General features: G+C 35.4%; 1 protein-coding gene across 2 annotated transcripts; it reads right to left on the reverse strand.

The window, feature by feature from the left end:
* Positions 1-790: 790 nt before the first annotated feature.
* Positions 791-12432, reverse strand: LOC149782316 (uncharacterized). 2 transcript variants are annotated; one of them, XM_089933701.1, is made up of 3 exons: positions 12120-12432; positions 4296-4448; positions 791-1789 (listed from the first exon to the last, which is right to left on the reverse strand). In XM_089933701.1, exons 1-3 carry the CDS (start codon positions 12364-12366, stop codon positions 1530-1532), a joined length of 660 nt encoding a protein of 219 aa, XP_089789827.1. In that variant the 5' UTR covers positions 12367-12432; the 3' UTR covers positions 791-1529. The 2 variants fall into 2 exon arrangements, with proteins under 2 accessions (XP_089789827.1, XP_089789829.1); XM_089933703.1 differs by lacking the exon at positions 12120-12432 and adding an exon at positions 5348-5985.
* Positions 12433-12686: the final 254 nt, after the last annotated feature.

Consider the following 12686-nt stretch of genomic DNA (forward strand, 5'->3'; position numbering starts at 1 on the left):
CATTCATGTAATTAATTTGTGAATTCTTAACGTCACTACCTCACATTTTGTATCTTCGAATATGTATTCGAAGCATCGTGTATGACATCTACCTTTTTAGTGTTTATACCAGAAGAGTAAAGATATCATAAATACCCATCATTGTATTTCTCTGCAGAGTCTCAGAACTTCATGATTTAAATCAGTATAAAACCATCCAGAAAATACATTACATTTGATACATTATAATAGACACCTTTTCTCAACAATCTCCGCGTCTTTAATACATCAATGGTATGAATGATTTGAGATTTATTTTATATTTTCCCAAATCCTATAATTGATTAGAAAATAGGTACTTCAGATAATGAACTATCATGTATTTTGTTACATAAAAGAACGTATTTTCCATTATTTTTACTTTTGTGTAGTCGTTGCAGACTGGTCTTACAAAAATGTACGAGATTTTCATGCAACACGGTGAATTTAACCGAATACAAATTTGTGTATATACTCAAACCTAACAAACAATTATTCTATTTTTAATACCATATTGTTTTAAGCATTTTGCTATCAACTTGATCGCAATAACATCGTAACACTACGAAGCCGGGTTAAAATTGGATTTCAACGATTTTATAATGTTTTTGAATGGATAATGAATTTGACACCAAAATACGTGCGCCAAAATGCATTCAACAAAATAATACGCACATAGTTAAGCAACTTACATTAGGAAATGAAATACTTCCTAACAGGAACTAATAAGGACGGGTAACTAAAACTGGTAATCAAAAGAAAAATCAACGCATTGAACTTATAAAAAATATAATTGAAATATGGATATATCATACTAAATTATCAATGTTCAGAGTTGAAACGCAAAAATGAACAATGGTTAATCAAACTCCATGGGTATCCAAGTATAGGATTTGCACAACTATGAATAAATTATGAAGCATTTCCGGTCCCACAGCTTTTATCTAAAGATCAACGAGCCAGACGCATGATCCGCTCCATCAGCGTACGGGTTATCCGAAACTCAACAATGTTAAGACTCGCCGTCCAAAATGAGATAAACATACATTAACTAGATCAGTGTAGTACGCGAGGCACAGTTTATATATATATATATATATATATATATATATATATATATATATATATATATATATATATATATATATATATAGATGACGCGTTCTGTCACATTATTCTTTTTCGTTACATATTAAAAAGTTTCACCATAACTCCTGTACGAGATTATTGTTAGAATAACTTTGTTGGTACAAGGGCGACAAAAATACTGTAGTACTCTCAGTGAATTATAAGAAGTATTTATTTAAAGGTTTTCGTATAATCTCAACTTTATTCATGTATATAATTCCAAATATACAAATAATTTGAAATTAGTAACCACTGCCCGAACTCATAAACTTGGTACAAAATGAAGACGGCTTTCTCTAGAAAAAGATGTCATTTACGTCAAAGAAAAAAGCTGGCCAAGAGAATGAAAGATGTACGCACATCTGCAGTTGAATATTTGTTTGTTAAAAACGTACAGCTGTCTCAGCTTCATCCGGGGTCGTAATAAATGGTTCCTCCATTCTGTCATTAGCCATTACATTTATAATAAGTTTTTTCATCAAGATTACCAGGGATACTAGCATCACGGTCGTGGTCAGAAAGGCACTAAATGAATGCAGAATGATGTTCCAAGGTACTGGATAGTAGTTTCCTAAGCCTCTCACAGAATTGGATATTCTGTAGCTATCAGCGAACGGAGCCATAAGTTCCCATTGCAGTACCGCTGTCAGAAGAAAAAATATGTATGTATGTATGTATGTATCTATGTATGTGTGTGTGTGTATGTATGTGTGTGTGTATGTGTGTGTATGTATGTGTGTGTGTGTATGTATGTATGTATGTATGTATGTATGTATGCATGCATGTGTGTGTGTGTATGTATGTGTGTGTGTGTGTATGTATGTATGTATGTATGTGTGTGTGTGTATGTATGTATGTATGTATGTATGTATGTATGTATGTATGTATAGCGATTAACGACAAACGAGTCGATATAAATATATGTAAGGAGTTTAATGGCTCAACAGTCATCGATATATAATGCCAAGTAAGTTTATGTGAACCTCAAAAAGAAAACAAAGACAAAGACTCAAGGGGTCAAATCCTAGGAATAGGAAGGCCTTAAACTGAGATGAAAACAAACAGTTATTCAAAATCTTCTCATCTGTAACATCATCAGGGTAATTCGTTTAGGACAAAAATAGTTGCCTCTTATTATACGCAAGAGATTGCATCTGGTCCTTTCCAGATATCCAGGTCCACAAAAGATGTGGTGTGAACATCAGAACAAATAAATGTAATACAATTATTTTGCATCTTACATGTACTAGTTATATATGCAAACATAAATGAACCAAATCTGCGCGGCAATCATGCCACATACGTAGAACACTGAAAACCTTGTTAGATGTAAACAGTGACAGCCAACTGGATATCACAGTTAGCTGAAACATATCAACTCTGTTGGCAGCGATCGTGGGTTCGATTCCAAACGTCCGAGTTGTATTCTTGTCGTAGACCTTAATAAATATTTAATTTAAGACCCATGACAATTACAGAAACAATTTCCACTAGTTTTCATATACGTGCGCTATGGCAGTCTAAAAGAAATAATGGAATGAGACAAGAGTTTTCTGACATTACCATTACAATGGATGTGTTAATTTTAGACACAAATTTTGTACACAATTTGTCTATTCAGCACAGGATGTACGGCCATGTGCATATCAAAAAGCTGCTTGGTACAGTATTTGCGGCCATGTGTAAAGCAAAAGGTTGCTTAGTGCAGTATTTGCGGCCATGTACAGTCAATGTCAGTATAGGACACACGGTACTAATTATACGGAAGAACTGTGAACCAGTCTAGAAATGGGTGAATAAATAATAGAGTATTTACAGGTTTGGTGGTCCATAATTAGTTAATAATGAAAATTAAAATTTTAGGAAAAATATCTTTTGAGAGCTTATCCTATATGCAATGTAAGAAAAATATTGACAATTTTCTACTGATGCAATTTTAGCAGTTTTACAGGCTTGACTCAGGAGTAATCAATACTGAAAGTAGCACCTGATTCATTTGGTGCAGAATCAATAACACGTGTTTCATGCACATGTATGTAAACAAAGTGCCGCGGGTCATATTGTGTTCTCCACACATAAGCTTGCACCAAGGTTAGATGTGCATGAAGAATTATAGGTGACATTATCAGCACCCAGAAATTTTAAGTTATTGAATTTTGAATATGATAGTGTTTCCATATGTTTACCATTGGAGTTGAATTAGTACCATGAGTCCTAAAAGAATAACGTGCTTTAAATCCTTAAAAAGACCAGTTTGAAATTTCTCTACATAACCTATGTTGAGAGAAACACCGCAACGGGGCGACCTGGCCAAACTGTGTTGAGAGAGACACCGCAACGGGCGACCTGGCCAGGTTTTGATAGGATTCTTAACGGTACACTTCTGTATGAGAATGATGCATACACTGTATTAGGATGTATGTAATGCAATGCCCCTGTTTTCAGGCTGACTCGACCCATATTATGACTAACTTATCATACATACATACATACGTGCCCTCTCTTCAAATGCATGTATAATGTCTGGCCAAATTTGATTAAAAAGAATGCAACTGCTATGTATATTTAACGTTTGATACCATCCCATGAATCTAACAGTGGGGCCAACAAGCATTATCCGATGGTAAACGGTCACCACACGGGAAACCTGTGTGTGTGTGTGTGTGTGTGTGTGTGAGTGTGGTTTGAATTTTTACGTAGCTTTAACAATTTTTCAGTCATATCGCTACGATGTCTGCAGTGTTGCAGTTTATAGTAATGTATAGCACCTGGAAAACATGCCGCAGACATCATGTAGCATAATGTCCCACCAAGTCACGTGATCCTGAAATCCGGGTGACCAATTTTAACACTAATATCTTAACGCTGAGCGTATAGAGAAGCAGTTGTTAGTTGCACTTTTTAAAGTCTTTGGTATGACTCGACCGGGATTCGAACGGGTGGACGACCTCCCTCATCCGAGGTGGACGCTCTACCCACTACTCCACCTGAGCGGTCCATGGGAAACCTATGTATCATGTTTGGTGGATTTTCATTCAGCAATTTTGTTGAGATGAAGGTAACGGACAGGCGAATATGCAAAGAGTATCACACCATCCACCCACAAATGGGTGGCGAAAGAAAAATGAACATAAAGAAAAAATGCTTACTTGCCATTCCCAAAATCCATATGCAGAAGAGAAAGAATGGTTCCCGCCATTTTGGGCTCCTCAGTGAGAATATGAAGAGTAAAAGGGAGACACTGCAAAATAAGATCGGAACTAGCCCTTCTATTATCCCTGAGACGTATGGGAACTGCCAAGCTGCAAAAAAAAATTAAAAAAAATTGAAAATTGAAAATCAGTCCGCGTATTGACCATCAATCCAAACTGGAATTCAACAGATCATACAATCCCCTCGAGCTTTTATTTCACAATATGATATACCCAGTTGTTATTTCACAATATGACATAGTTGTTATTAAAAATATGTCATACTCAGTTTGTATTTCACAATATGACATACTTAGTTTTTTTTTTCTTCACAATATGATATACTAAGTCTTTACTTGAAATCACACTGTTCATGTTGTGGTTAACAATCTTTGTTGTTTTCTAAATTATATCTGTAACTTGCTTTCCAAATGGAAATAGTATTTCGCAGGTATGTTGAAAACGAATACGAATTTTACAGATTCATTGGTTGACTTTACTTGTGTGATTTTTGTGTGTGTGCGTGTGTGTGTGTGTGTGTGTGTGTGTGTGTGTGTGTGTGTGTGCGTGCGTTTATGTGGTAAAAACTGAAACGTCAACGTATAGTCATCAACTAGGTCATTAAAAACGATCCGCCAACAGCTTGGGGAATTATAACAAATCAGACAAACAAATTGTACCTAAAACTTCATCACACATATTAAAATGACCTTGATCGGTCTTGTCCGAGAGTCAGACGGTTAACATATATCAATGGTCGTCCTTAAAAACTTTACCGTCTGGAATCAGGTCACAAGTAGTACTTCCAGTTCAGTACCCACAAATGTAGTTCTAATCTATTTTTAGAACATAGTTTCCTCTCTCATTTATTGGTAGGGATTCAAAGACAATTGTTTATTCTTGAGAATATGAACTCAGGGTATGGTTTTCCGTGTGTATTTTGGGGACAGTACACAGTGAGTAATAAGCCCTTGGTGATGATCTGGAAGTGAAATATGTGTTCTGTTTACCTGTTGCTCTATTGACCATCCAGCCTCTGAAAAAAATGCAGGTCAACCTTTCACAAGAACTTCACCGTGTAGTCATCTTTTGATGGTATTTTAGATTAACATATCATTTGTATTGATTGTCACACAGTGGAAAGGTCAGTACTGAGAAACAAAGGTAGAGGACATATAGTAAAATTGTGTTCCGTCATGTCTGGGCAGTATTAATTAAACTTTAAATTGGCATAAATGTTTTTATTATTAATGATTAGACACATGACATTTTCACACCTTGTACATATTGACTATAGCAATTAGAAACTATAATTTAAATTTTAGAAAAATTAATTTAACCTTTTTAATAAATTAAAAATAATAATCCCCCCCCCCACATTTACAGAAATGGTATATGTTGGAGATGACATTATTATTAGCAGCAATGTATTCCTACACCATATCAAAGTTGCAATGGAGGATTTATTTCAAAGTCTGTCAGCGAAAATCTCTTTAAATTCTGTGCTAGCACATAACAGTGATTGTAGAATATGGAGAGGAGATGTAACAGCCAATGGAATTTTATGGCCTATTGTCATATAAGGATCATGTGACAAACACAGGGAATAAAAAACATGTCCACATACATACATACAACCATACATACATACAACCATACATACATACATACATACATACAACCATACAACCATACATACAACCATACATACATACATACATACATACAAACAACCATACATACATACATACATACATACATACAACCATACATACATACATGCTTACATACATACATACATACATACATACTTACATACATACATTCATACCTACCTACCTACCTACCTACCTACATACATACATACACACACATCAATCAAGAAGAAGATATATTGTTGGAGACACTTCTTGGAAGCAGGGTTGACTGCATGTCGTCTATTGACGATGATGTATCAGATAGGCTCATGTTGGTGACCGCAAAGAGCATAGCTTCATTCTACAATAAAATGTGTGCCCTACTATCAACTAACATGCTCTAACATGATATAAAAAGTAAGTAGTAAATTAACATTAAAAATAAACAATTAAAGGCCAAAGTTATCTTGTCAAATCCACAAATTTTATTGTATGACAGCTGTTTGTGTGTGTGTTTATGTATTTGTTTATGTATTTGTTTATGTATATTTCCTATAGATTTCTATATGGTTTTCTGTATTTATATATCTCATTTTGTAAATGCATTAGTTGACGATGTATAATATCATGCTTGCGTTCTCGTCTATGATGTGTCTCATAATCTTATATGTATAATATGTACCTTAGCAACCTGATATACTCTTTGTTGGAGAGGTAACTAAGTCATTTAGACAGTCAGTCATAGATAACAAACAAGTATATATATGCATAAATACATGCGTCATATGAAGAAAAAAACTACATATAGAATTACACTGTTATAAGTTTTTCATTTCATTTTCGTTGCTATCTCGAACTTAATGTTAAGCACATAACACTATAGACGTATTAACTTTTCGAAATATTATCATCATCAAGCAACTGTTAAAAGATTAGTGCCATGCTCAGCCAAATGACTGCAGATTTGCATAATTGCAGGTATTAAGATATTTCGTTTTGTCAATACGGTAGCTGACACAGTATTACTATTGTATTTTTGTCAATTTTCTGTTTTATTTTATGATCTTGTATTTTCCTGAATTTGTTTAATCTGGTGTAATCTCTTTTGAAGAGGAAATACAGTCAGTCAGTCATACATACGTATGTATGTATGTATGTATGTATGTCTAATGTATGCATGCATGCATGTATGTATGTATGTATGTATGTATGTATGTATGTATGTATGTATGTATGTATGTATGTGTGTATGTCTAATGTATGCATGCATGCATGTATGTATGTATGTATGTATGTATGGATGTATGTATGTATGTATGTATGTATGGTTGTATGTATGTATGTATGTATGTATGTATATATGGATGTCTGTATGTATGTATGCATGCATGTATGTGTGTATGTATGGTTGTATGTATGTATGTATGTATGGTTGTATGTATGTATGGTTGTATGTATGTATGTATGTATGTATGTCTGATGTATGTATGCATGCATGCATGCATGCATGTATGTATGTATATATGTATGCATGCATGCATGTATGTATGTATGTATGTATGTATGTATGTATGTATGTCTGATGTATGTATGTATGTATTTATTCATGCATGTGTTTATGTATGTATGTATGTATGGTTGTATGTATGTATGTATTTATGTATGTCTGATGTATGTATGTATGTATGTATGTATGTATGCATGCATGCATGCGTGTATGTATGTATGTATGTATGTTTGTATGTAACAGTTTCACAGGCAATTCCAACAGCTTGTGATGAACTTTGACCAGGTTTCTTTTCATGTCCAAAGATAATGTCATGATATCTTCCATCAAAAGCAACATTTATTTGCTCAGGACGCTTTTGCTCATGTGGTTTAACGCTGTTGCGTCTAACTGTGTCATGTATATAAAAAAAGGACTTGTGTCAAAAATACAGATTGCTACAAACGAAATTTAAATTGTTAAGCAAACATATGAAATCAACGTAAATAATGAATGTAATAAACGAAAGAAAAAAAACGTTTGTATGAAAAATCACACAATTTGATCCAAGAACAAAATTGAAAAAGGCAAAAGTGAAATGAAGAAAAAAAAAAGTGTAACACTAATATACCCTTTTCATTCTATTGCAGTGCGTTCTTACGAGCTGCCTTGGTTGTAAATTGCTTCCTAGGTGCTTTTCCACCGATGGACTTGAAAATCTCATATTCAAGCATTCCTAGCTGGGAACAGTAGAAATCTTGCCTTCTTAAGAGCGACAAAATCCACGTGATGACTGCTCGGCGTCTCACTCTAACTCCAAATTTATATATATCGTTTTTGGAAAGTTTGTCCATGGCAAAAAATATAATTTTATTCACTTCGTTCTGTTTTTCAAACAGTAAATTTCGACTAGCGGCAATAACTAACAGAAATGCTTCCAGGGCAACCTCCATACATCAAAGAGCTCGAAACGAAAGGGCAGATAATGAGGTCAACGCAAGAGGCTATAATAGCTAACCATTTCAGTGTTTGGAAGTTATGATAAAGATTTTCAAATGATTTTGCTCTTTGATAAGGGTTAGAGCCTTTGGATAAAACTGTACGGACTTCATACGTTCATACGCGGGACCGGCCATTTAAATGACGAAGAGTGCCCTGGAATATCTTGTTTTAGAAAAATAACCCAGGTTCACAAATAGTTTGAAAATATTCTTGTTCTGGTTTATAGCAAAATAAAAGTCCTACCGTGTCCATTGTATTAGTTTATAAAAAAAAATAATTATGAGGCGAACGAAAAATAATTTCATTTTGAAGAAAATTCCAAAAGGCCCCCACCCCAAAATTTAAATGATAGATCCCTTACCGTTGTCTCCAAAATTTGGTTCACTTTCGCTTGCTTACTTATCGATAACATTTATAACGACGGCAATAGTATGGCCTATGAGCTTCATCGCACAAAAGGCTTTTAAGTCCATTATACAAGAAGTTGCTTGTCCCTTAAACAATGCACGTTATGGAGCCCCGTTCCCAATGAGGAAGTTTTGAATGTTTACGAGTTATAGATCGTACAATGCATACATACCTTGGTAAGAGATCAGCTAGGCTTACAAAGGGTGAAAGAATAACGAAATGCGCACGCATGATTTGTTTTGAAAGACCCAGTGATCACGAGTTAAGTTGAACTGGAATCTTTTAATAGCATGTTTTTGAATAACGATAATGTATTTTTGGTGTTTTTGTTTTAAACCGAAGGAAGGTATAGTTCGCCCATGGACACTATTAATCGTAATAACTAAGTAGCATTCATCCAGTACACGAATGTAAACCCTATATGCATTACTCCATTACACGTCAGTAAGGTCTATATGCATTCATCCAATAGACGTCAGTAAGGTCTATATGCATTAATCCAGTACACGACTGTAAGCCCTATATACATTAATCCAATACACGTCAGTAAGGTCTATATGCATTCATCCAGTACACGACTGTAAGCCCTATATACATTAATCCAATACACGTCAATAAGGTCAACATGCATTACTCCAATAGACGTCACTTAGGTCTATATGCATTCATCCAATACACGTCAGTAAGGTCGATATGCATTCATCCAGTACACGACTGTAAGCCCTATATACATTAATCCAATACACGTCAGTAACGTCTATATGCATTCATCCAGTACACGACTGTAAGCCCTATATACATTAATCCAATACACGTCAGTAAGGTCAACATGCATTACTAGAATAGACGTCAGTTAGGTCTATATGCATTCATCAAATACACTTCAGTAAGGTCTATATGCATTCATCCAATACACGTCAGTAAGGCCTATATGCATTAATCCAATACACGTCAGTAAGGCCTATATGCATTCATCCAATCTACGTCCTTAAGGTATATATGCATTCATCCAATATACGTCAGTAAGGTCTATATACATCAATCCAATACACGCCAGTAATGTCTATATGCATTACTCCAATAGACGTCAGTAAGGTCTATATGCATTCATACAATACACGTCAGTAAGGTCTATATGCATTCATCCAATACACGTCAGTAAGGCCTATATGCATTAATCCAATACACGTCAGTAAGGCCTATATGCATTCATCCAATCTATGTCATTAAGGTTTATATGCATTCATCCAATATAAGTCAGTAAGGTCTATATACATTAATCCAATACACGCCAGTAACCTCTATATGCATTACTCCAATAGACGTCAGTAAGGTCTATATGCATTCATCCAATACACGTCAGTAAGGTCTATATACATTAATCCAATACACGTCAGTAAGGTCTATATGCATTACTCCAATAGACGTCAGTAAGATCTATATGGATTCATCAAATACACGTCAGTAAGGCCTATATGCATTCATCCAATCCACGTCATTAAGGTATATATGCATTCATCCAATACACGTCAGTAAGGTCTATATACATTAATCCAATACATGTCAGTAAGGTCTATATGCATTCATCAAATACACGTCAGTAAGGTCTATATGCATTCATCCAATATACGTCAGCAAGATCTATATGCATTAATCCAATACACGTCATTAAGGTATATATGCATTCATCCAATACACGTCAGTAAGGTCTATATGCGTTCATCCAATACACGTCAGTAAGGTCTATATGCATTCATCCAATGCACGCCAGTAAAGCCTATCTTTGTGTCATCAAATATACATACCTTCAAAGCCTATTTGTGTTGTCGAATAAACATGTTTGCAAGGTCTGTATGTGTGTCATCTAATATACATGTCGTTTAATCTACATGGATTTCATCGAATATGTATGCAAGTTAGGTCTATATGTATTCATTTCCTCTTTCTCCGAACGCTGGTAGAATTATCATATGTATGTGTATTCACTTCGAGGCTGCGTGCATTCACCAAGATGTCGAAAAGGTCTGATAACATAATAAAATGGATCAATTATAAAATAAAAAAAAATATTCTAATGGAAACCGCATGGTCGACATCTAAAAAATGTTTCCGAATTTCTCGGGATTAATGACCGCCCTGCAATGAAGTTATTTCCCAAAATGATTTCAGATGTGTTTAGAATTTCATGGTACATGCAGTATTGCAGCCATTTTGACGGAAACGTGGGTGGGTGTAAATTTTAGTTACACCTTAATTTACCGCATGTATTATATTTGCTAGGTTCCGATTGATTGGTGCTATATTGCACACAAGCGCATGAAAGGCAAAGTCGTGAATGAACGATCTGGTTACACAATGGGGACTCATCTTCACCCCTTCCCCCTCCCAGAACGTGTCCTACATGATTGTTTTTTTTACATCCAGATGGTTAATAGGATGCCCTGAAAAGGCTTAAAATGCGGTACCGTCTAAGGCATTTGCGCAATGGGCACGACCTGATAGCTCTGGATGTGCCTTTCCCGCAGCTGACCAAAACGTAAAGTCTCAGGCTCGGCTAATGTGGGTACGTGATAAAGCCTGCCTGTAGCTTCTCGTGGGTCGTTGTATCTTACCTGGGTTTTCCAGGGTTCTTCCTGCACCAATTATACTGGCTGCCATGTATATCATATTTTGTGCTGAAAAATGGCGTTAAACCCTACAAGAACAAGAACAATCAAAACGTAAAACTTAGTAGTGGTGTTACTGAGGGACAAGGGTAACAACATATGCATGATTCCCCAGTGGTAGACATCACTATAAACTGCAACAATGCTGTCGTCGTAGCGATATATCTGAACAAATGTTATAGCTACGTTAAAAATCCAACTCGCTTACATACACACGCACACAAACACACATCGATAAAAAGCAGGCGAGATGCGTATACAGGATATGTTTATACAAAGAAATGTTAGATCTATATTACGGATTGACTATGTTTACCTAGAAAATTATTTTCAGTGGATACCTTGCTCGATCTAGGACAACTAGGAAAAATCTCCAGGAAGATCAGAAGGCCCAACACCGTCACAGTTTGTAATTCATAAGAGCCTACTGGAGAATTTTTCCTAGGGCCCATAAATTCTGTCTGCGGCCCTATCTGAAACTGACTGAACGTATCAATTGTCGATGCAGGAATAAAAGGTAACCATGGTAGCGCATACATGTAATCGGACAAATGTCGGTCACAATCGCTTTATTTATTCTTACCATCTTTCTTCGATTCATAGTCAGAAATCGGGTACGTTTTGCAATCCCCTTGTTCGCATCGTACATCGTACATCAAGGCCAGGTACATCGCTATCCCCATTTCGGCATTTCTGTACACGAACCACCCGGGCGTTGTGAATGTTATTAGCTGAAGCATTAACGAAAATCCCAACAATCCGATCATAATTTTGATCGTCCGAATGTGTCTGATGTCGATGGGTAAACACCGAAGAATCGCTTGTAACATGGTGACACAGTAAGTTTAGACCACTTTCTTCAAACGTAATTTACGCTATGTCAAAATAATATTCACTCATGATTCACATTATTATTTAAAAGGAATAATAGGAACCAGTCTATAAATGGGCGAATATAAAAATAGAGTATATATGGGTTCGGTTGGCCATGCTTGGTTGATAATGAATGTTAAATTTAGTTAAACGAATCATTCGAGACCCTATCTTTTGTAACTGAAAAAAGAAATGTTTGATGGTTTATCTAAAGCTATTTTTTATACTTAAGATAGAAAATGCTGTGTTTCGATTAGTCACTAGAGGCGGGGAAGCA

The sequence above is a fragment of the Sinohyriopsis cumingii genome, chromosome 15 (assembly GCF_028554795.1).
Source record: "Sinohyriopsis cumingii isolate HCF-2022 chromosome 15, ASM2855479v2, whole genome shotgun sequence".
Taxonomy (NCBI): Eukaryota; Metazoa; Mollusca; class Bivalvia; order Unionida; family Unionidae; genus Sinohyriopsis; species Sinohyriopsis cumingii.

Bases quoted from the DNA above. Each gene is read 5' to 3' on its own strand.
- LOC149782316 (XM_089933701.1), bottom strand. From the start codon at position 12,366: ATGTTACAAGCGATTCTTCGGTGTTTACCCATCGACATCAGACACATT. The intron at 4,449-12,119 runs GTAAGAATAAAT...TTTTTTTTGCAG, and splicing joins CTATGAATCGAAGAAAGATG to CTTGGCAGTTCCCATACGTC. The intron at 1,790-4,295 runs GTAAGCATTTTT...TTCTTCTGACAG, and splicing joins ATGGATTTTGGGAATGGCAA to CGGTACTGCAATGGGAACTT.